Here is a 25,393-nt window from a genome sequence, read left to right as displayed (position 1 = left end):
GCCAGTGTGGTGGTACGCGTCTGTAATCTCAGCTACTCAGGAGGCTGAGGCAGGAGAATCGCGTGAACCCAGGAGGCGGAGGGTGCAGTGAGACAAGATCGTGCCATTGCACTCCAGCCTGGGCAACAGTGCGAGATTCCATCTCAAAAAAAAAAAAAAAAAAAAAAAGGATATCAGGTAGCTTTTGTTCAATAATAAACCACTTCAAAATTCAGTGACATAAAAATAATAACCATTTATTTATTATTATTTTGTGGGTCAGAAATTTGAGCTGAGCTCAGCTGGGCTGTCTTCTGGTCTCAGATGATCTTACTTTTGTGTCAGTGGTCAGCTACTAATCAGCTAGATGACTTTCCTTCTTAGGGTTGGCTGGCTATCAGCTGGAGTGATGGGAGCAAGTGGGCCATATATCTTTCATCATCTAGTAGGCTATCCCAGGTTTGTTGATAAGTCTTGTTGATATGTGGCAGTGCAGGGTTGCAAGAGAGAGTGGAAACATGCAAGGCCTCCTCAGGCTTTGACTCAGAACCGGAACAATGTCACTTCTGCCATATTCTATTGGCCAGGCCAGCCCAGATTCAAGTGGAGAAAGAGACATCGCTCCTTGATGGGAGACTGAAAGACATCGTCACACAGAAAAGAATTATGATATTTGTAACACACCCTGAGCAAGAATGAAAAACTCCAGCATGTCCAGAGCAATTGTTGGGGAGTGTTATGGGCTGAACTATATTCCCTTCAAAATTCATATATTGAAGTCCTAATCCCTAGTACCTCGAATGTTACTGTATAGTATTTGAAGATAGGGTCTTTAAAAAGGTAACTAAGGTTAAATGAGGTCAGTAGGGTGGCCTCTAATCCAATATGACAGGTAAGGGAATGAAAAGACAGACAAGAAAATATTTCCAAATCACATGTCTAATAAAGGACTTGCATCTAGAGTACTTTTTAAATTCGGTAATAAGAAAAAATCAATCTAATAAAAATAGGCAAAAGATATGAACAGATACTTGACCAATGAAGATATGAAAAGATGCTCAACATCATTAATCATTAGGAAAATAAAAATTAAGACAATAGATATACCTACATATTTATTATAATGACTAAATTTAAAAGACTTACCGTACCAAGTCTTGGCAAGCACATAGAAGAACTAGAACTCTAATAGAATGCTAGTAGGTATATAAAATGGTACAACCACTTTGGAAAACAATATGGTAGTTTGTTAAAAAGTGAAACATACATCTGTTACATGATTTGGGTATTCCATTCCTAGATATTTCCCAAGAGAAATTAAAGCCTACAAAAAGACCTGTACACAAATGCTCATAGCAACTTTATTTGTAATAGTCAAAAACTAGACAGAACCCAATGTCTATCAACAAATGATTAGATAAATAACGCTATATCCATACAGTGGAATACTATTCAGCAACAAAAAGCAATAAACTAGCACAATCTATAGAAGAAAAAATAACACATTTCACTTCATCAAGAAGAAAAACTTTTTATTCTGTGAAAGACTCCATTAAGAGGATGAAAAGACTGGAAGAAAATATTTGCATACCATGTATCTGGCAAAGCACTTTTATCTAGAATATATGATATATATTCTCAAAATTCAATAACCAAAAAACAAACCATTCAATTAGAAAATGGGCAAAAAGCTCAAAGAGACGGCCGGCAGTAGTAGCTCATGCCTATAATCCCAGCACTTTGGGAGGCTGAGGCAGGCAGACTGCTTGAGGTCGGGAGTTTGAGACCAGACTGGCCAACATGATGAAACCCCATTTCTACATAAAAATATAAAAATTAGCCAGATGTGGTGGTGCGCACAGGTAGTCCCAGCTACTTGGAAGGCTGAGGCTGGGGAATCACTTGAATCCAGGAGGCAGAGGTTACAGTGAGCCAAGATCGTGCCACCACACTCCAGCCTGGGCAACAGGGCAAGACTTTGTCTCAAAAAAGAAAAAAAAAACCTGAAAAGACATTTCACTGATAACAAATAAATACATGAAGAGATGCTCAACACTACTAGCCATTAGGGCAATGCAAACTAAGACCACAAACAGATGTCACTATCCACCCATTAGAACAAAACCTAAATTAGTGACAATATCAAGTGCTGGTGAGGATGTGAAGAAACTGGATCTCTCATACGCTACCTATGGGGATGCAAAAAAAAAAAAAAAAACTAAACATACGACCCAGCAATTGTATTCCTGGGCATTTATCTCAGAGATATGAAATATGTGCACCCAATACTCTGTACATGATTGTTTATTGCAGCTTTATTTGCAATTGCCCAAAACTGGAAACAACCAAAATGTCCTTCAATGAGTGAATGACTAAGCTAACTGTGACACTTCCATACTACAGAATATTACTCAGTCAAAAAATAAAAATAAATAACAAAAATTAACTATTGACACATGCAACAGCGTGGATGCATTTCAAGGGTATTAGGCTGTCAAAAGATCACATACTGTATGCTTCCATTTATAACATTCTCAGAATGACAAAATTAGAGTGATGCAAAGCAGATTGGTGGATGCCAGGGTCTAGACATGGTAGAGGATGGGGGTTGGGTGTGACTCTAAAGGGATAGCATGAGGGAGATCTTAGTGGTGATGGAACAGTTCTTGCACCTTGATTGCGTGGTGATTACCCGAATCTCCATATATAATAAAATGGCACAAAACCATACACATACTTTGCAGCAATGCCTGTTTACTGGTTTTGATGCTGCACTATAATTATGTAAGATATATCCATTGAGAGAAACTGGGTGAAGGGTACACAGACCCTACCATTTTGGCAACTTCCTGTGAATATATAACTGTTTTGAAATTAAAAGTTTTTTAAAGAGCAATTAACAATTGATATTCACTACAACCTAGATAAATCTCAAAATAATTATGCTGTATGAAAAAAGCCACATCAAAAAGATTATACACTGTATGATCCCAGTTATATAAAATTCTGCAAAGTATAAACTGAACTATAGTGACACAAAGCAGATTGCCTAGGTACAGGGAGTGGGGGGATGTACAGGCAGGAAGGAGTAAGAGGGAAGGGTTACAAAGGGCCATGAGGAAACATTTGGGGTGATGGATATGTTTACTATATTACTATATTACCTTGATTGTAGTCACGGTTTTGTCAGAGGCATTCGAACCAGAGAGACTCCATTTTGAGTGACGGCTAGGAAAATGACGCTGAGAGTTGCTGGACTGAATTCCCAGAAAGTTAGGCATTCCTAGCCTCTAGATGTTTACTGTTAAGGGAACAAATTATTAATGTTTACTAAAATGGACCCAGACTTGGGAGTGTCCAGATATCTCAATATCTGGGGAACAAAAGCATTCCTAATTTTGCTTTAAAGATAATAATATTGATTCTTGCCAAATATCATAATTAAGAAAATTAATAGTTTATCACAAACCCTTGTAGCAGAGCATCTCTCTCCATATATACAAGCATTGTGCCTAGGGTGGGTGTGTTCCTCCTCTTAGTTTTGGGAACGTCCTGCTCTGTCTGTGAAGTAGCGTCCTTTCACCACTTTGCTTTCTTAATAAACTAGCTTTCGCTTTGCATGAGATCCAAGAACCCTCTCTTGGAGTCTGGATCGGGATTCCTTTCCTGTAACAGTTTCAGGGTGTATACATATGTTAAACTTATTAATTTGTACACTTCAAATATTATGCACTTAATGCATATCAATTTCACTTCAGTAAGCATACTAAAAATATTAAGTGCCTAGTAATAAAACTTACTAAAGACGTACAAATCCTCAACAAAAAGTCTAATATGCCATTGCAAGACATTTAGGTAGATCTAAATAAATGAAGGGATCTATCACAGTCCTAGAATGATAAAAATCCTAATTGGGTTTTTTTGGGAGGGAGGGCAAGAAGTTGATTCAAAAATGTATATGGGAATTTTATTTTATTTTATTTTATTTTAGTATATGGGAATTTTAAAAGGCCAAAGATAGCCAAGACAGAAGAGCAAGGCAAAATAATTTACATTAACAGATATCAAGACAGTGAGATGCTGATAAACAAACAGACCAATGGAACATATTGAAAAGCCCCAAAACAGATCCACACATACATAGACACGTGGTATTGGACAGAGGTGGGAATGCAGAGTCATTGAGAAATGACCAGTAAAAGGCACTGGGTAAATTGGGTATCTATAAGCATTCTTCTCACAACACACAAAAATCAATTCCAAGGTAGATTAAATACCTAAACATGAAATGTGAAAGCTTATAGCTCTTAGAAGGTTGTACAGGAAAATACCAGCATGATCCTGAGTACAGGAAGATTTTTTAAATAAGTAACAAAAAGCACCAATGATAAGGGGAAAGTAGTAATAAAAAAAGAACAAAATGTTAACTACATAAAAAACTAAGAACTTTAAGGCTGCGCATGGTAGCTCTCAATCATAATCCCAGCACTCTGGGAGGCCAAGGCAGGAGGATCTCTCCAGGCCAGGAGGTCAAAACCATCCTGGGCAACATAGAGAGATCCTATCTCTACAAAAATACATAAATAAGAATAATTTTTCATAGAACTCTACTCACTAAAGACATTATAAAGAGAATGAATAGTGACTGGGAGGGAGGCAATATACTTGCAGCTAACCAATAAATAGAAACGTCCAAACCACAGTAAGATACCACTACACACCCTACAAAATGACAAAGCTTTAAGAATCTGTTGGAGTGTATGTAGCTGGAGCAACAGAAATTCTCATAAGCTGCCAGTGAGAAGATAAACTGGCATACTACTTTGGAAAGATGTCAAACATTATATAGTAAAGTTGAAGACAGGCATGTCATTGACCCAGAAATGTTATTTAGTTTCTACCCTGAAGAAATGGCTATACACATGTAACACAGCATGTACACAGCAACACTGTAATAGTAAAAAACTGGGAAAACTCCAAATGGTCTATTCATAGTACAATAGATAAATTTTAGTATTTTCATTCAGTGGGATATTATATAGATGCTGAGCAGCCAAAAAATAGAAAAGGCTACTGCATAGTGACCTATGCAGAAATGGCTGTCTTCCTTATAGTAAGAGTGACAGACCAGCAAGAAAGACTAAGAAGAAAATTAAATATAGCTCTCAGAACCAACCATAGCAACAGCAGGGAGTGTTTTGAATTCCAACATGTAGCAGACACTGTGCTAGACTGTCTTAAGATAACTCTACCTCCCACAACCATTCTGCAAAGTAGGAATTATTTTGCAGATAAGGAAACTGAAGAACAGAAAAGTTAAGTGACTTACCTGAGGGCACACAGATAGCAGGTGACAGAGTGAAGATTTGCGACCAGTAATCAAATCCCACCTTCTTTCCATTGAAGTATGAACTGTTGATTGCTTGCAACAACCATTCACCCCCCCTCCCTTCTTCCAGAACCCTGATTTTGTTAAGATGTACTGCCTCTTCTGTGCTGTCCTAGGGATGGCAGAGCAAAAGACAGAACAAGCCTGGGTCCCTGAGGACTCTCTCTGGCAATGCTGCCAGGCCATACCAATTAGATGTTTTTGCTTCCTTTTATTTATTTTCCCTCTATTTTAGTTTTAGGCCCAGTGGTTGTAGAACTGCTAGGGTTCTTGAATCAAAAAGAAAATGTAGTTAGAAGGCAAACTTCCCATTTCCTTCCAAACCATTGCAAGTAATACCGAAACCCAAACCAGATCACTAGAGCAGATGCTACAAGGTCTACAACAGGACTGGTTTATGCAACCTGCAGAAGAGAACGCAAGCAGGAAGGCCTGTGAGTGTAAAGGGCTCCAGCAAGCAGCCTGGTAGCAGTGTTCCGGGAAGCCTGAGATGGCTAAGAGAGCACTGTAAGGGTGGAGGCCTATGCTTTATCCTGCCTCCTGATTCATTTCCCTATGAAGCTCATAGGTCCCAGCCAGACAGAAGCCCGCACAGTCCTGTGCCTCCTGCCTTTCTAGGCTCAGCGCTTCTTCCTGGTCCAAAGTAGTTAATTCCAAAGTGAAAATTCCAGGCCACTACGTTGTCACATCCCCTCAAGCTACAATCTGGTCCCCAGTGTAGGAAGTTCTATTACTATCAAGAAACTCTCATGTTCTTCTTACTGCTTTGCTGTTGACGTTCCTCTCATCTGGCTCCTGTGCCTCAACACCCCTGCCTCTCCCCTGCACTGGCCAGAGGCAGTCCATCCTCTGAGCACTTCTAATCCCCTCCTGACCTCACATTAGTGAGGAGGATGTCTGATTGCCAAGGGCTATGGTTACAGACACAAAGCTTTCTCTTTTCGGGTGCTGGGATCCTTTATTCCATCTCTTTAATCTCTGGAGTTTTCTGTAACCTTCAAAATTGTGCTCTGACTATGGCCTTTGGGTATGGCCTGTGGTGGGCTTTGTCCCTGGCATCAACAAAGGCTTTGACACAGTGTGGCCTTCAAAGAGCAGCTTGGATGAAACTGCAGAGGCCTGGAGCTGCAAGGAAAGTGGGTTAGCCCAGCTTTCACAGGGACTGTTTGGGCCCACTTTAGTTTCTGCTACATGTGGGAACAAATGTGCCCCTTCAGGCCTTTCAGATCATGGGGGTGGGTATTTATGTTAAAGCCAAAACCTTCAGCTAATTTGGAAGCTGACAGGATTCTGCAAAGTCTTTGTATTAATACAGGATCTGCTCCCTGGCCTTCCAGGTCAGGATCTTGGGTGGGACACCTGGAGCCTCCATTTGCCTCTGAATTTTCTAGAACCAAATTGCTTCTCTCATTTCAAGGTCCTAGGAGAGAGAACCAATAGCAAAGGCCATGTCTGGAAGCCATTTGGGTGAGGGCAGGGGGTGTCTTGAGGTCTGCCCAGCCCAGCCCTTTCCTCTTTGTTCAGCCTAGGCAATGAAGCCACAGCTGCCCACTCAGAGCTGTTTTAATTGTCCCCAGAAACCTAACTTCTAGAAAAACAATTGGCTTGCAAAGGATTCCAGACTCTCTGAACAGACAGATGATCAGAATCTTTTCTGATTTTCATTAAGGAAATATTTCAAGAGGGACTGTGGCACCAAGACAGTGAATGCCTGCCCCTGAGCCCCTGATGAGAAGGAATTAAGGGCCCTGTGACTATGTATGTGACCAGAAGCCACATCAGGCTCCACCAGGCCTGGCAACTGTCCCTGATGGTCTGTTCTTCACCTCCTGTGGCTCCTGACTCTTCAGTTCTCAGTTGGAATTGAGGTCAGCCCTCTTGTTTCCTTGTCTGGCCCCTTCACCACCCACAATGCAAACTCATACTGAGGGACCAACCAGCAAGAGGCCCAGAGCAGTCCCCACAGCAACCAGAGGGGGCCAAGCTTGCTGCCACAGCCCACAACATGCCAACACCCGATTTAGACTTTTACATGAGAAATAAACATCCACTTGGTTCAACTGCTATTGTTTTGTCTCTGTGACTAAATCAAAAGTTCTGGCAAATCTAGAAAGAAGGAGAAGAATTAGGTGCAAAGTGCTGGAAGTTTAGCAGCCTCTGGTGGGAGCAACAAAGCACCAGGCAGGTTTCTGTCCACATCACTTTAATGTGCAGTACTCTCCTAGTCCTCTAGGAGGACTAAGACTAGATCTACTGTCTGTTCTATGGCCTTCCCACAATTCAGCTTCCTGTGCTCCCCAAAACTTCACCTTGGAAACATATTTAACTGGTTCTGACCTTCAGCCTTGTGTGACTGTGGGTCCACAGCCAATATCAAATAACTGCAGACACCAGACACTTGGTTAAAATTCTCAATAGAGGAAAATGGTTGCTGGACAGTCAGCAGACTCGCTGTTTTCAGGTCAGCTGCTGGCTCAGTCCCCTCTGGGTGCCCGGGAAACCTGACAGCTGAGGGTTGTGATAAGGAGCGATTTCTCTAGGAACTGACTGACACGTCTCCCTGAGGAGAGAGAAGTGACAGGCAACTCTAGGGAAGATGGCTTTCATGGCTTCATAAAGATCTCACTGGCTCTTTGGCTTCTTCTCCAAGGTAGCCCAGATCTCTTCCTGTGTGAATATCTTTGTCGAAAGGGATGGCCTGGTCAGGTAGGCCAGGTAGGATCGACTGCGGGAAGGTAGATGACCAGGATGGAGAAAAGCTGATGAGGTGGGGCTGAGGAGAATGAAGACTAATGCCCAATATCAAAGTTAGGGAAATGAAGTGTCGCTGCCAAGTCCAAACGTCAGGGTCACACTGGAAAACTGGACACAAAGCCAAGGTCAGGAGGCAACAGAGCTGGAAAAGTGGAAACAGGCCAGGGAACAAGACTAGGCCAGGCATGATGGCTGCTGAGAATGAGCTGGTACCAAGCCTAGCTTCACTGTCTCTCAACCTAGCCTCATGCACAAAAAAGTCGTATCAACGAAGAGAGGGCTGGGTTTAAGTGATGTCACCAATGGGGAACAAAAGAAAACAACGTTCCTTAACCCACGTACGTAACTCTCGTGTTGTGCAAAAGACTGTGTACATTTTCCAGAGTTTGTTAAAGGGAACAGCGCCCCCAAAAGGGTTATTTCAAGGTTTGATTGTGGAATCTGGTTATCCAGAAGAGAACGATCTCTGCCGATCTCTGCGGGCTCTCCTGTCTCGACGAAAAGTGCCTGAGGGTCTCGGCCACCTTCCAAAGGGGCGGAATCCCCCTGCCTCGCGTACCCCAGAGGTCTCGGTAGCGCTGCTGTTCTGTGAGCCTACTCCTCTCAGAAGCGCCGAGCACCAGGCCTGGAAGAGGACGAGTCTAGTAAATGAGGGGACACGGGGCGAACGGAGGGATTAAAAGATGGGGATGTGATCCGTGCCAATGGGGACACTGACTGGTTCGAATATTAACGCGAGGTTTGTCCGCTTCTTCACAATCTGTCCGTAATCTGTCCGTTTCGTTTTACTGGGAAAGCAAATGTGTTCCCATCCCTCTATCTGGGGATACGGTTAGAGTTCCGGGAAGGGGGTGCAGCGCCCGGGTTGGCACAACCGCCGTTGTCCCACCTCCTCCGGGGCCGCAACACCGCAGTGCCAGGACTCCGACTGAGGCGAGGGCTCCCCACCCGCTACGTCGTGGCACCTCCCGTCGCCCCGCCCCTTGGGGGCCCGTGGCGCGCCCTTGTGACGTAGTGCCTGTGTCAACATCAGCGCGCGCCGAGCCCGGAAGAGGCGCGGACTAGGCAAGGAGTCGGTTCGCGCAGCTGCGGCGCCTCGGTCCCCATGGCCCTGTGGCGCGGCTCCGCGTACGCGGGCTTCCTGGCGCTGGCCGTGGGCTGCGTCTTCCTGCTGGAGCCAGAGCTGCCAGGCTCGGCGCTGCGCTCTCTGTGGAGCTCGCTGTGTCTGGGGCCCGCGCCTGCGCCCCCGGGACCCGTCTCCCCTGAGGGCCGGTTGGCGGCAGCCTGGGACGCGCTTATCGTGCGGCCAGTCCGGCGCTGGCGCCGCGTGGCAGTGGGGTGAGTGCCAGCGGGGCCTGGGTCTCTGAACCTCCGAGGTCCGCCTTGGAGGTCGGGCGGAGCCGCCCAGAAACAGGGCTTCCCAGAGGTCCCCGGGAGGCGCTGCTGTCCGCGCTGGCCCCTTGGCGAGAAGCGTCGGACGTCTGAGTGGAACCCGGTTCGTCACCGCTGCTCTTTCCACTCGGCTGGCCTCTGCACCTTTCTCTGATCCCGGTAGGACCAGCCCTAACAGCTTCTTGCTGATCCCTCTTTGTCTGACACCTTTCTCCGAGCCTTGTTCCTCGTTCCAACTTTTAGCCCCTTCTCTTCTGGCGACTGTTGTTTTGCAGTCAAAGATACTTGACCTTACCCACTTTGACAACACTCTTCTTCCTCTTTCTTCTGAACTTCTTGAAGACGAGTGATTTCTGCCTTTACCCACTTGCTTTCGTAACGCCGTGTAGTTTAGAAACCACACGACTGTACTGCAGCTCCTCTCTGATTTGCCTTTTTGAGTCTTCTTATCTGCTCTCTGCAACCTTCCATGCATTGAACACGTCCTTCTCCGTGAAACTCTTTTCTTCCCCTGACTTCAGTGACATTGCATATTTAAGGTTCTTCCAAATCACAGTGCCTCCTTTCTTTGTACTTTTCCTTGGGAATGTAATTATTCCCTTTATAGTGTTGATATTGTAAACACTAACTTTAGTCCCTATCTCAGTTCAATTTGACTTTCTTGCCATGACCTCAGAGTTATGTATAACCACCACATAAAAGCAGGCCCTCTACCATGTAGACTACTACTTTCTGTGGAGCGTTGGGACTGGGAGGGGTAAAGTAGAGCAAACTTGTCCTGAAGATTAAATGACATAATTCATGTAATCTCTCTAGCATGGTGCCTGCTTTAAAAAGCATTCGATATTAGCTATAATTTTTTTTGTTTTATTTTTTTGGACACAGGGTCTCTCTCTCTCTGTCGCCTAGGCTGGAGTGCAGTGGCACAATCACTGCTCACTGCAGCCTCAACCTCCCAAGCTCAAGAGATCCTTCTGCCTCAGCCTCTGGAGTAGCTGGGACAACAGGCAAGCACCACCACGCCCAACCACTTTTTTATTTATTTTCTTTTTTTTAGTAGAGTCGAGGTCTTGCTATATTGTCTAGGCTGGTCTCGAACTCCTGAGCTCAAGCGAACCTCCCACCTTGGCCTCCCAAAGTGCTGGGATTAAATTGTCCTTCCTTGCTTTATGTGCGTTCATTCAGCAGATACTCACCAGCTACATGGTTAGCGTCAGGTCTGTTCTAGGTTCTTAAGATACAGAGATGGGTGAAGCAAGGTCCCCGCCTCACTTAACTGGAAAAACACATATTATTGTATCAGTCTACTTGGACTGCTAGAACAGAATACCACAAATTAGGTGGATTAAACAACAGAAATCTGTTTTATCGTAGATCTGGAGGCTGATAGTCCAAGATGAAGGTACTGGCAGGATTGGTTTTTGATGTTGCCTCCCTTCCTACTTGCAGCCAGCTGGCTTTTCACTGTTAGCCTGCGCATGCACGCTCCTGGTGCCTCTCCTCTTATATGGACACTAAGTCCTTTTGGGCTAGGGCTTACCCATGTGACCTTATTTAACCTTAATTACTTCCTTAAAGGCCCCATGTCCAAATACAGTCACACTGGGAATTAGGGTTTCAGTATATGAATGGGTGGGGGGGGTGGACAGTTCAGTCCATAACAATTATGGTTAGAAGAGGAACAACCCACGAGGACCAGGCAGACGCCTTAATGCCTTTTACGACCTAATCTTAGAAGCACATAGGAACTCTTCTACCAGTCACAGGTCCACCTAGTTTTAAGGGAGGGGACATAGAACAAACCTTGATGGGAGGAGCATCCGTGTCACGTTGTGAGAAGAACATGTGGAGTGGGACATCTTACTGCGACCATCTTGGAAAATATATTTTACTACAGTGACTTTCATAGGACAGACACTAAAGAAGAAATGAGATTTCTCCAAGCCAAAGTGGGAACAGGTCCACCTAGGCAAGAGAACCAAATGTGAAAAAGTACATGGTTTGTTTGGGAACAGGTCAGCCTTGTTTTCGAGCAAGAATCTTATGGTAGAAGGTTGTAAAGAGATAATGCTGAGAATGAAGGGTTGGACCAGATTGTGAAGGGCCTTTTATGGGGGAAGCCATAAAGGCTTATAAGCAGTTAACTGATGACAAGTTCTTTGTTGAGAATTGGTGGGAATGTGAAGGGTGGATTTTGAGCAGTGGTTCTAACCTGTTTAACTGCTTCTCATCATTTATTTCCCAAAGAGGATTTTTTTTTTTTTTTTTGGAGTCTGGCTGTGTCGCCCAGGCTGGAGTGCAGTGGCACGATCTCAGCTCACTACAAGCTCTGCCTCCCGGGTTCACGCCATTCTCCTGCCTCAGCCTTCCGAGTAGCTGGGACTACCGGTGCCCGCCATCACGCCCGGCTAATTTTTTGTATTTTTAGTAGAGACGGGGTTTCACCATGTTAGCCAGGATGGTCTCGATCTCCTGACATTGTGATCCGCCCGCCTCAGCCTCCCAAAGTGCTGGGATTACAGGTGTGAGCCACTGTGCCCTGCCCCAAAGAGGATTTTTAGCCCAAAGATAGGGGGATTTATAAGTGGAGGGATGAGGGGAAGCAGCTGCAGTACTTGTATCAGAATCTCATTTTGAGGTTGTAGTTTCACTTCTCTAGAGACACACACGTATTCACACTCTCACACAGACACACTCAAAATGCAATTTAATGTGATTCATAAGGAGGAATGTCTTGAGACTGTGACACTGGTATAAGAGGTTGTTGTAGGGTTTGTGTAAAGGGAGAAAGGAGCCTGAACCAGACTTGGCAATGATGTAGAAGAGGTGAGATTTGAGAGATAACCTGAATAATAGGTTGGATGTGGTGGAGTAAAGAAAGGCAGTCAAAAACGACAGGTTTTTAGTATTGGATATCTTGTTTAGTTTTTGTTTTCTGTTTGAGACAGCATCTCACTCTGTCACCCAGGCTGGAGTGTGCAGTGGCATGATGAAGCTCACTATGGCCTTGAGCTGTCATGCTTAGTGTCCCAAGTAGCTGGAACTACAGGCATGTACCACCACACCTGGCTAATTTTTGTATTTTTGGTAGGGAGAGGATTTGCCAAGTTGCTCAGGCTGGTCTTGAACTACTGAGCTCAGGCCTTGCCTCCCATCTTGGCCTCTGAAAGTGCTGGAATTACAGGTGTAAACCACCTCACCCAGCCCAGTATTAAATATAACAACTAATATGATTAGGCTTTGTGTCCCCAACCAATCTCATCTTGAATTGTAATCCCCATAAGCTAATCAAGGGAGAGACCAGGTGGAGGTAATTGAATCATGGGGGCGGTTCCCCCATTCTGTACTCCTGATAGTGAGTGAGTTCTTATTGCTCGGCACGTCTCCTTCCTGACACCTTAAGAATAAGGTGCCTTGTTTCCCCTTCCACCATGACTAAGCTTCCTGAGGCCTCCCCAGCCATGCTGAACTGTAAGTCAATTAAACCTCGGCCTTTATACATTACCCAGTCCCGGGCAATTCATTATAGCATTATGAAAATTGACCAGTGCAACAACTTTATGGGGCAGGCAGATAACAGACATTATCACCAAGTCTTCACACATTGATTTATTTGCCCAAGATCTTGCAGCTATCAAGTGCCAGAGGAGCAATTGAAACCTGGTCTTTCCCATTTCTGGTTCCTGGTTGATGCCATGTTATTGCCATTAAGAGAGATTTAAGAAAAAGAAACAAGTTTAAGAAGATAAATTGGATTTTAGAGGAGAAATATACATACATTGTTATGGGATTTCAGATGAAGCTTCTCTGTCAGCTACTGATAATGAGAAGCTGGTTTTTAGGAATATATTGAGAAACAGGATTGCAAATTTTGGAGACACTGGCACTTAGGTTGAAGCCAGAGACTGGATAAGATCACCCAGAAAGAGAAGAAGAGAAGGTAAAAATGGTAAAGGTGGAATTCTGGGAGGCATTTAAGGGGCTGGTGGAAAGGGGTCAAAGAAGTAAAGGACAGGAGTTTTAAGGTGTTTAAGGTGTTTCTAGGAAACTTACCTTGCTTCTAAATCAGACTCTGGTACCTGTTGTTCATTGGTTTAAAAATGATGAAACCCAGCGGGCATGGTGGCTCACGCCTGTAATCCCAGCACTTTGGGAGGCTGAGGTGGGCGGATCACCTGAGGTTAGGAGTTCGAGACCAGCCTGACCAACATGGAGAAACCCCCATCTCTACTAAAAATACAAAATTAGCCAGGCGTGATGGTGCGCCTGTGATCCCAGCTACTCGGGAGGCTGAGGCAGGAGAATCGCTTGAACCCGGGAGATGGAGGCTGTGGTGAGCCGAGATCGTGTCATTGCACTCCAGTCTGGGCAACAAGAGCGAAACTCCGTCTCAAAAAAAAAAAAAAAACACCCTCATGCTAATATGTATTGCCTCTGGAACTGGCTTCACCCCTACCCTTGAAACATATCTTGGTCTTCTCCCCTGTATGAATTCTCCATTGTAGCTAGATCATTCTTTATTGTATCCAAACACAAGGTTAATCCCTTCGTGTACAATTTTGCTTGTGTGTACTTCCTACGTGGGCTTCAGTATCAGATAAATCTGGGTTTGAATTTCAGCTCCGCCTGTCTGTGGCCTTTGAAATGTTAGTTAATCCATAGCCTTACTTTTCTCAGCTGAAAGCAGTGATGACTACTTAGCAATCTTACAGCATTTTGCAAATAGGTTTAATCTATCTGAAAATGCCTGCCTAGCATGGAGTGCTTCTTAAAGATCAGCCGCCTTTCTCTGTCTAGATGCAGGAGCTAGAGTTCAGCCCAGGGACCACTGCCCCAGCCTTTTTTTTCCCCCATCTCTTTACAGTTCTATGTCTTAATGATTATGATTAGCTCTTATAACAGCTGATGCACATAATGTAAAGCTAGCAAAAACAAAAATTGCCTGACACGGTGGCTCACGCCTGTAATCCCAGCACTTTGGGAGGCCAAGGCAGGTGGATTACGAGGTCAGGAGATCGAGACTCATCCTGGATAACATGGTGAAACCCCATCTCTACTAAAAATACAAAAAATTAGCCGGGCGCGGTGGCAGGTGCCTGTAGTCCCAGCTACTTGGGAGGCTGAGGCAGGAGAAAGGTGTGAACTCGGGAGGTGGAGCTTGCAGTGAGCCGAGATCGCGCCACTGCACTCCAGCCTGGGTGACAGAGCGAGACTCCGTCTCAAAAAATAAAAAAAAAAGAAAACCTTAGAAAACATCTTACAGGTGATGAAACAGAAGGGAGGAGATAGGAAACATCATCTTTACCTTAGAGGCACTTACGGTCTAGACGGGAGAACTATGCCCTCTTTGCCAGCCCCCCCCAGCCCATTTTGACATTCAGCATCTATTGTCTTGACCTATTTTCCAGTTGTTTCATCTGTGTTTTCTCCAAAATCACACTGTCATCTAATACACATTTTTTACTCAAGTGTGAGATTCTGCTTGCATGTCAGATGAGCATAATTTTGTTTTCTGATTCTTTAACTGTGTCTCCCTTTATTTCCCCTTGATAATACAACATCTTAGGTAATAATGCTTTTTACATTTTGTGATGCTATTGAGTTGAAAAAGTGCAGAGAAAGATTCTTATTCTGGTTAAAGTTTTATAAAACAGAACAAGAAAGTACATGTAAAGTACTTGTTTGGCATCTAGCATGTAGTAGATGTTCAGTGTTTTTTTGAGAAAGGGTCCTGCTGTCTCGCCCAGGCTGAAGAGCAGTGATGCCATCTTGGTTCACTGCAACCTCTGCCTCCCAGGCTCAGGTGATCCTCCTGCCTCAGCTTCCTGAGTAGCTGGGGCTGCAGGTGTGCACCACCACACCTGGGTAATTTTTGTATTTTTTGTAGAGATGGGGTCTTGCTATATTGCTCAGGCTGGTCTGGAAGTCCTAGGCTCAGGTGATCCACCCGCCTTGGCCTCCCAAATTCCCGGGGTTACAAGTGTGAGCCACTGTGCTCAGCCTGGTTTTTTTAAATTATAAAAAGTTATCAAGTAAACCATGAACCAGTCTGAGAAACTGTTTATTTCCCCCCAGTTTTCCTGATGTGATGAGGTGAGGAATGGAAAATGTTCCATGATAGTGATATTTTGTAACCAAAATTAGTTCTGTTGGGTTTTGCCTTGTGTCACAAAATATACTGAACAGCTTTCCCCATTCTCACCTTTGAGGAGTCAGACTGTTTAAAATCTCAGCAGTACTAGATATGGAGAGTGGGGTGTTTATAGTTTTTGTGTGTTTGTTTGTTTTTTGAGACAGAGTCTTGCTCTGTCACCCAGGCTGGAGTACTGTGGCACCGTCTCAGCCGGCTGCAACCTCCACCTCCTGGGTTCAAGCGATTCTCCTGCCTCAGCCTCCCAAGTAGCTGGGATTACAGGTGCCCACCACCATGCTCAGCTAATTTTTGTATTTTGAGTGGAGACAGGGGTTTCACCATCTTGGCCGGGCTGGTCTCGAACTCCTGACCTCATGATCCACCTGCCTCAGCCTCCCAAAGTGCTGGGATTGCAGGCTTGAGGGTGTTTATAGTTTTTGAAGTAGTTATTTTCAAAGACAGATTTCCCTCCATTTCTGAACCTTTTCTCTTCAGACTCGGGACCCAAATCCATTTGGATACAATTTTTAGACTGGGCTGTCTGGAGGAAATGGTATTCTTCCTTACTCAAGCCCTCATTGTCTGAAACTTAGGAACCTACTGGCATCTGAGAGCCAGAGATACTTGTATTCCTATTGATTCTACCTACCAATCTAATGCTGCATTCATTAGAAATAAAGGGCACCACGTCTGAGGTAAAATTGAGACAGTTTGCAAGGTGTGTTTGGTTTCTTAACATTGAAGGCTGTGAAAGGAAAGATTTTAAACATATTTTTAAGCAACTGCCACGTGCATGTCCAGAATGGCCCCTTCTGTGTGTGTCATGGAGAAGTTCTGGCTTGTATTTTCAGGGTTTCTTTGCCATAAATCATCCCTCTTTTAAAGAGAAGGGCCAAATAATTAGAGTAGCTAGATGTTTTATGCACTGAAAGGCGTAGTAACTCTTAGGTTATGCTTCTCCAGTTGACCAGAGTCATTATGTATGTCTTGAACAAGAGAAACTGTGAGTATTTCAATGCTATTTGATAGGCAAAACTCCTTTCAAAACATGAATCCCTAGGGGAAGAATTAATAAAAAGGACCCTTATAATGAGGATCCAGTCTGGTTGTGTCTTAAGGGAGGATTTCTCTTCCTTGCCCTTGTAAATCTTCCTTAAGTGATGTAAATAATATCTAGTCTGCATACAAACCTTTTTAAAGTTATGTCATTTTAAAAATTATAAAAGGAACACATGCATGTTAAAAGTAGAAATATACCTGGTAAAATTCCTCTTCATCCCAGTCTCATTCCTCTTCATTTTTGAAAGAGACTAAAAGGGAAATATAACTATGCATTTTACACAAAAATTTCATCCATTGGGACATTTTTATTAATGAGTTTACCTTGTGGTTTCAGAGCTGGTCAGAATTAACTCTGAAACCCAGTCACCCATATCATTAGGTGCTGTCTCAGTTGGCCAGCTGGAAGCTGCCTGTGTGGTAATCCAACCTCACTGGCCAGAATGACATCCCAATAGGCAGAGGCAGGAATAAAGATTACCATGATAGGGGTAGGGGCAGGAAGACCTCATCTAACTACCTTAATTATTTAAACGTCTCTTTAAAAGAGGGATGACTTAGCAAAGAAACCCTGAAAATATAAGACAGACCTTCTCCATACACACACAGGAGAGGCCATGCCAGACAACCTTAGTACAAGTTGAGTATCCAAAATGCTCTGAAATCCAAAACTTTGGGGGCACTGACATGATGCCGCTAATGTATATTAAGTATTTATATGTGAAAATTCCACCCACACATAAGGAATACAAATTTTATTTCATGGACAAAAGTATTTAAAACACTGTATAAAGTTACCTTCAGGCTGTATGTATGAAGTATATGTGAAATGTATTTGTGTTTGGACATGAGTCGCATTCCCAGGATATCTCATGTATATGTAAATATTCCAAAATCAGAAACACTTCTGATCTTAAGCACTTCAGATAAGGGATTTAACCTGTACTTTATAATTTCCACCGAGACAACCAAGAGTGGCAGGTCTTTAACGTTCATGGGTCAGTCCTGTGAACACTGGCCAAAGAGTGAGTTCTTACAAAGCCGCAGGTGTGCCTAAGTCTGTAAAACACCACTAAAGTCTAAGAGGCAGGGTTTCAGCTGGGAGTACTCGGGCATTTAGTAATTTATTGTATCTTACCACCATCCTCATTTGTCTTTGGAGGGAAGATGCCTGATACTTAGCCTTTGACTGAAATGCCTATTTTGCTTACTCTGCCAATTGCTGTTCCTAAGTATACATTCACATATTTAATCTTAACCATAGCTCTATGAGCTAAATGCTCATATTATTGCCATTTTGTGGATGAGGAAACCAAGGCACAGAGAGATTAGTGACTTGCCCAAGTCACACAGTCAGCATGAATCCAGTTTGGCTCTGCCAGCGTTTTCTCAGAAATGTTACATTTTTGTTACAGTAGCTTTGTTCTGAAATGCTAAGCACCTGTCTTCTCACTGTGTAACTAGTGTAAATGTTTGCCAAACTATTGAGGAGTCCTGTGTTCTGATCCTAATACATACATCCAGTTAATGTAATTTTTCTCCTGCCATGTGCTATTTACTCTCCAATTCAGGTTTCAGATCTACTTCCCCTGTTTTTCTGTTGAATAAGGTTCTGAGAAACATTTTCCTTTTGTTAAATGCAAAATGGCTACTTGGTGCTTCTGCTGCTTTCACACAGTTTTTTTCCTCCTTCCAGAGTCAATGCATGTGTTGATGTGGTGCTCTCAGGGGTGAAGCTCTTGCAGGCACTTGGCCTTAGTCCTGGGAATGGGAAAGATCACAGCGTTCTGCATTCAAGGAATGATCTGGAAGAAACCTTCATTCACTTCATGGGGAAGGGAGCAGCTGCTGAGCGCTTCTTCAGTGATAAGGAAACTTTTCACGACATTGCCCAGGTTGCGTCAGAGTTCCCAGGAGCCCAGGTCTGTTTGGTTCAGCAGTAGTAAATGAAGGGTGGGAAAAGATGCCTTTTTCATATGGTTCCTAGAAGCAGGCAAGCAACTTTTCATTCCAGTTTGAAGAGGAGGGGAGCAAAATCACCCCTGGTTGAAAACTGTGGGTCTAGGTTGATGGTTCTCATACTTGAGCTTGTGTCAGAATCATTTGGAGAGGCTATTGAAACACAGATTTCTGGGCCTACTACCAGAGTTCTGATTCAGTAGATGTGGGATGAGACCCAATAATTTACCTTTCCAACGAGTTTCTTGGTTGATCGTGTAGGTCTGAGAATCTCGTTTTGAGAACCACTGGTTTGCAGGGTAGAACCTGTCAGAGTTAGAACCTTAGTGGTTTCCAGGCTCGCCTGGTGAATATATACAAAGCCCTGCATGGTCCAGGCACTTCCTGGAGGTTCATATGGAATAAGAGGCAGTGCTGAGGCTGGAGACTGAACCATGGCTCTTCCTACCTCACCCCAGTATGCCTGCTCCTGCATGTACCCTCATGCCTCTTGAGGCTAAGTTTTGGTTGTTTGGTTATCTCCCGTGTCTTGCCCTCACCCCATTCTTCCTCCTCATTTAAACCTCCTTTTGGCTGGGTACCCAGTCTAGGTTGGTAGTTCTAGCCAGGGACACTCTTAATGCCATTTTTAATTGGCACCTTTCACAGGCAAACCTTTGTGACTGCTTTTTTTGATGACTTAAGATTTTAGACTGGGCATGGTGGCTCATGCCTGTAATCCCAGCACTTGGGAGGCTGAGGCAGGTGGATTGCTTGAGCCCAGGAGTTTGAGACCAGCCTGGGCAACATGGTGAAACCTTGTCTCTACAAAAAATAGAAAAACTTAGCTGGGCATGGTGGCATGTGCCTGTGGGAGGATCATCTGAGCCCAGGAGGTCAAGGCTGCAGTGAACCATGATCGTGCCACTGCACTCCAGTCTGGGCAACAGGGTGCAACCCTATCTCAAAAAATTTTAGAAAATAATAAGTTTTTTGTCTTTGAAGCTGCCTGTTTGAACATTAGAAATGGACATAGGCATTACCCAGCTGAGTTTCTAAAGGAGACAGCAAGTTAAGATTTCAATTATCATCTTGACAGCTGAGATCAGTAGTGAGATTCTTATCTCTTATGAGAGAATCTTGATAATTCTAACATGAGGAGTCCACTGCTCAAAAGTCTTTATGATTATGGAATTTAAACCACCAGTTTGATTTCTCTTCTCTCTTGATTCTGCCTTTATTTCTTGATGAAAAAATTTTTTACAGCAACTTTATCTAGCTTTGTGATGGTCCAAGTTATTTCGTAACATTATAAAACCCCCTTTCACTAGGGGAGTGCCTTTTTAAGGCAGGTTGATAAGCATTATATGAAAATTCTGAAATCTACTTTGTAAATATTTTACTATTTTTCCAGGGTTTTTTTTGGTAAATTCTAGCCATCGTGGTTAAATAAAACATTAAGGCTGACATGTTAAAGGGCCAAATTTCAGCCTATGTATCACAGAAAGTTTCATATTTATCTCTAAAAAGCTATTACTGTCCCACCTGAATTCAGAGGTTAGTCAGCACAAAATTGGCATAAGAGTGATGTCTGCCATCTAGAATTGTTTACTCCAAGCTTGTCCAGTCTGCAGCCCAGGACGGCTTTGAATGCAGCCTAACACAAATCATAAACTTTCTTAAAATATTATGAGATTTAACCCCCTGCCCCCTCTTTTTTAACAGCTCATCAGCTGCCGTTATTGTTAGTGTATTTTATGTGTGACTCAAGACAATTCTTCCAGTGTGACCCAGGGCGGCCAAAAGATTGGACACCCCTGGTTTAGTCTGTGCCTCTGTGTGGGCTGAGGACTAGAAAGCTGGGATTGTAGCATTCCACCCAGGTAACACTATTAGGCTTTTCACCTTTTATAATAGAACAGCATCCTTAGCTGTTATGTGTCAGATTTCCAAGGCGCATGGATCCATCCTTAACAACATGGAACACCAACCTTGAAATATTTGTTCTCTGGGTCCTCAGCTGAGATATGTGGTGTTTAAGGGAAAATACTGTCCTATATTAGGGGCCTATTATCTTTGGAATTTACTCCCAGGAAAACCTTTATATTTCCCAACACATCAGTGTGTTTCTTCATTTCTCAAAATTTAGCAACAAACATTTACTGAACACTTATAAGAAGAAGACAGTCCCTGCCCGGAAGGACCTAGTTGTGTACCCAGATGATAGCAGCCCAAGCGGACAAGAGCCGCATTAGAGGTTTGTTCAGGTTATAGGGGTAGGAAGAGATCTGTAATCCTATCTGGTGAGGGTGGTTGTGAAGGCTGAAATGTCATTGAGGTAAGGGGAACAGAGAAGGCATTACAGAAAAGGTGACACTGCAGCTGATTTCTTGGAAAGTGATCAGGGTTTTGCCTAGTATATGAGAAGGGGAGGGTGTCCTAATGGAAGGAAACAGCATGTGCCAAAGGCACAGAGACAGAGGAAGGCTGACTTGGAGAGCTGTAAGCAGGGTGTGGAAGGGAAGGGCAGGAGATGAAGGTGGTAAGGAAAGCATGGGTTAGATAAAGGCTGTATGTGCCTCACTCAGGAGTTAGATTTTAGTTCATTATAGTATCTACTCAATGATTTTCCACAGGATAGTGAAGTTTTTCATTTTAGAGGGACTACAATGTAGAAGATAAGCCCTGTCCACACTTTTTCTCTTTCCTGTGTCTCTTCTGGATGGCTGTAAGCTCAGAGCTAAATTTGATCAACAGTTAAAAGCAATCAGACTCATTTTCATGGTTGTCCTATTTATTTTCTTCACCTTATTACTCACTTTCTGTGTCTCTGTTGCATTAACTTCATCTGTGTGTCCTTTGAGGTAAAATCACCTCAAAATGTTTTTGGGAAAATGGACTATAAATTAATTTTTAAAATAAAAAATGATTAAACTTGGGTGAGATACAGTTGTATTAAAATACAGTCTAAAAGCCTTGAACTCTCTTACAGCACTATGTAGGAGGAAATGCAGCTTTAATTGGACAGAAATTTGCAGCCAACTCAGATTTGAAGGTAGGTCAAAATTTTAGATTAAAACCTGTGCCTTTCACTAGTGTTTCAATAATTTTAGGAGCAAGAATGAGTATCTATTCCTTGATTCAACTTATGGATCACGTAGTATGTAGCAGACCCTGGGTCTTTTGTTAGGAAGCAGTAATAGTAGGAGATCAGTAGTAACTAATACTTTCTGAGTGTTTGCTCTGTGCCTGACATTGTCTTTAGTGCTTTGCATAGATTATCTAATCCTTGCAACAACCCTGTAAGGCTAGTCGGTACTGCCATTGTTTTTCCTTTCTACATGAGGAAACTTGAGGCAGACAGAGGTTCACAACTGATAGGTAATGGAATGAGGAATTTAACCCAGGCAGTTTGACCCAATAACCCATGTTCTTAGGCACCATATCATGTAATAGGAGCATGTGGGCCTTGAGACTGAGGATTATGCAAGTAATGAGAAAAAACACAGGTGGCCATGTTGGTGAGCCTGGATCCAGAGTGCCAAAAAATAAAAGCCACTAGATGACAGTCAGTAAGGGAGTGTCTTCAAGACTTAAATTGTTTGGTTTAAGTAGAATTAAAAATTGTTGCCATGTTCACAATAACACCTGAGTAAGAAGTTTCTGTTGCTATGAGTAGAATAGGCGTGAAGGGGGAGGCCAGCAAGAAAGTTATCACTGTTGTCCTGTAAACTGATTAAGGTTTGGATTAGAGCAGCCAGAGAGGAGAAATATATATCTAAAACCTACTACAATACATGGGGAACAAAGAAGAGATTTAACAAAGATGATTCTGGAGTAAATAACCTTGATCAGTGCAGAATGGTTGTGGCTGCTAACACTAGAGAACAGATAGTGAACAGTCTTCTAGTTTTGGGGGACCAGCCTAAAAATAGAAATGTGGGTCAGGGTGGTGAAACCAGAAGCCAGAGATGAACTCAGAAATACGGATAGGTCATCAGCAGTTTCAGGGAAAATTTCATATGGAGCCACACTGTACACCGGGAGGTAGGGGTAGGTGTGCTTTCAATTTAGAGAGGATATTAAAATGTGAACATTCATATTTTAATAGGAATCAAAGTTCTCATGATATATTAGGGTAGAAAATACTTTTCAGAAAGAAAATAAAAAGAAAATATAGACTTTTGCAGTCATTATGTTTATAAATTGTAATTAACTCCCAAATAGAGAAGATTAGAAATTCCAGGGCTGACCTTTGGAAATACTACCAGCTAATGGGTAGACGAAAAGGAGATTGATCATAAGCCCTTTAGAGAGAGCCCAGGCCATTCCCATCAGAATCCCAGGAGTTTTCATGGATTCCTAAGAGGCCACCCTCCTGATCCTGACAAATAATTCTGGCCTCTGGGAAGACAATACCCTGGACGGTCATGGGCTGAGTACGAGATTGACCTTTCAGTATTGACCTCCCCTGGGACCAGCATTTGCTCTTGGTCTCTGGAGTAGCTGGTCCTGGGACCAGTCTGATTGGAAGGCATTCTAATAAAACAAGTCTGGTTTTGGTAGGAGATTGAGGAAAGAAAAGCAATCTGTTACTCAATCCTCACAACAATCATATGATTTCAAAGATAGAGGTCTAGAGAGGCTAAGTAAGGTGCCCAGGGCCACCTGGCTAGTAAATGATGCAGCCAGGATTCAAGTGTCAGGCTCTGCCTTTACTTCACCCTGTATGCACTCTCAAAAAGATTCAGTTTAACTTGCTGAAATGCTTCTCAATGTGGACTGAGAGATCATCTGAGAAAACTACAGAGATTAAGAACTAGGTATTTTCCAGAGGTGGTAATCATAGCTAGCATTTCCTTCTATAGTTTTTTACCATACACCAGGCACTGTTTTAAGTTAGGTGCTTTAAATGTGTATGAACCTATTTAAATCTTCATAGGGCCACCACTTCTAGCTTCTCTTCAAATTTTTTTTTTTTTTTTTTTTTTTAAGATGGGGTCTCACTCTCTCCAGACTGGAGTGCAGTGGTGCGATCTCAGGTCACTGCAATGTCCGTCTCTCAGGTTCAAGTGATTCTCGTGCCTCAGCCTCCCAAGTAGCTGGGACTACAGGTGTGCGCCACCATGCCCAGCTAATTTTTGTATTTTTTAGTAGAGTTTGACTGTGCTGGCCAGGCTGGTCTCCAACTTCTGATCTCAAGTAATCTACCTGCCTCAGCCTTCCATAGTGCTGGGATTCATCCACCACTCCTGGCCCTTTCTTCAATTTTTAAAACAGAGTTTGTGTCGAATTGGTATTGTACCTTCCTTAAATGTTTATAGAATTTAAGCCTTCTAGTGAAGCCTTCTAGGCCCAGGGTTTTCTATGTAGGAAGGTTTTAAATAACTGATTTCTTTAATAGATATAGGGAAATCCAGATTTTCCTTTTTTTTTAATGAACTTCAGTAGTTTGTATCTTTCAGGGAATTTGTCTGTTTCATCTAAGTTGTTGGATTTATTGTCATAAAGTTAATTATGGTATTCTATTATTCCTTTAAGATCTCTACAATTTGTAATGATGTTTTCTTCTCATTCCTGATATTGGTCATTTGTATCTTCTTTTTTTTTATTATTATTATACTTTAAGTTCTAGGGTACATGTACACAACATGAAGGTTTGTTACATATGTATCCATGTGCCATGTTGCTGTGCTGCACCCATTAACTCATCATTTACATTAGGTATATCTTCTAATGCTATCCTTCCCCCCTCCCCCCGCCCACGATAGGCCCCAGTGTGTGATGTTCCACTTCCTGTGTCCAAGTGATCTCATTGTTCAATTCCCACCTGTGAGTGAGAACACGTGGCGTTTGGTTTTCTGTTCTTGTGATAGTTTGCTGAGAATGATGGTTTCCAGCTGCATCCATGTCCCTACAAAGAACATGAACTCATCCTTTTTTATGGCTGCATAGTATTCCATGGTGTATATGTGCCACATTTTCTTAATCCAGTCTGTCACTGATGGACATTTGGGTTGATTCCAAGTCTTTGCTATTGTGGATAGTGCTGCAATAAACATACGTGTGCATGTGTCTTTATAGCAGCATGATTTATAATCCTTTGGGTATATCCCCAGTGATGGGATGGCTGGGTCAAATGGTATTTCTAGTTCTAGATCCTTGAGGAATCGCCACACTGTTTTCCACAATGGTTGAACTACTTTACAGTCCCAGCAACAGTGTAAAAGTGTTCCTGTTTCTCCACATCCTCCCCAGCACCTGTTGTTTCCTGATTTTTTAATGATCGCCATTCTAACTGATGTGAGAGACGGTATCTCATTGTGGGTTTGACTTGCATTTCTCTGATGGCCAGTGATGATGAGCATTTTTTTCATGTGTCTGTTGGCTGTATGAATGTCTTCTTTTGAGAAGTATCTGTTCATATCCTTTGCCCACTTTTTGATGGGGTTGTTTTTTTCTTGTAAATTTATTTGAGTTCTTTGTAGGTTCTGGATATTAGTCCTTTGTCAGATGAGTAGATTGCAAACATTTTCTCCCATTCAGCCAGGCACGGTGGCTCAAGCCTGTAGTCCCAGCACTTTGGGAGGCCGAGGCGGGCAGATCACGATGTCAGGAGATCAAGACCATCCTGGCTAACACGGTGAAACCCCATCTCTACTAAAAATTCAAAAAACTAGCCGGGCGTGGTGGCGGGCGCCTATAGTCCCAGCTACTCGGAGGCTGAGGCGGGAGAATGGCGTGAACCC

At 43.2% G+C, this 25,393-nt stretch overlaps 1 protein-coding gene and 1 long non-coding RNA gene across 9 annotated transcripts in view; one reads left to right on the top strand and one right to left on the bottom strand.

Moving 5' to 3' along the window:
• Window positions 1-263: 263 nt before the first annotated feature.
• On the bottom strand, window positions 264-5,797 carry LOC111526987. The gene is made up of 3 exons (XR_002726540.1): window positions 5,309-5,797; window positions 3,144-3,280; window positions 264-615 (listed from the first exon to the last, which is right to left on the bottom strand). It is a non-coding gene; the product is annotated as an uncharacterized LOC111526987 (long non-coding RNA).
• A 3,342-nt stretch (window positions 5,798-9,139) lies between these two features.
• The window catches only part of ADPGK (ADP dependent glucokinase), a 47,733-nt gene continuing 31,479 nt past the window's right edge, over window positions 9,140-25,393 (top strand). For 2 of the 8 annotated variants that reach the window (XM_023193098.1, XM_023193099.1), the window contains exons 1-3: window positions 9,140-9,460; window positions 18,403-18,628; window positions 21,637-21,699. In XM_023193098.1, the coding sequence (XP_023048866.1) occupies window positions 9,228-9,460; window positions 18,403-18,628; window positions 21,637-21,699 (522 nt within the window). In that variant the 5' untranslated portion in view covers window positions 9,140-9,227. Of the gene's footprint in view, window positions 9,674-18,402; window positions 18,629-21,636; window positions 21,700-25,393 lie in introns of all 8 variants that reach the window. The other 6 variants (XM_026447947.1, XM_026447948.2, XM_023193100.1 and 3 more) reach the window with 6 other exon arrangements.

Source organism: Piliocolobus tephrosceles, chromosome 6, assembly GCF_002776525.5.
Source record: "Piliocolobus tephrosceles isolate RC106 chromosome 6, ASM277652v3, whole genome shotgun sequence".
Lineage (NCBI taxonomy): Eukaryota > Metazoa > Chordata > Mammalia > Primates > Cercopithecidae > Piliocolobus > Piliocolobus tephrosceles.
The sequence above is the reverse complement of the archived record's forward strand: the minus strand, read 5'-3'. Positions and strand labels throughout refer to the sequence as shown.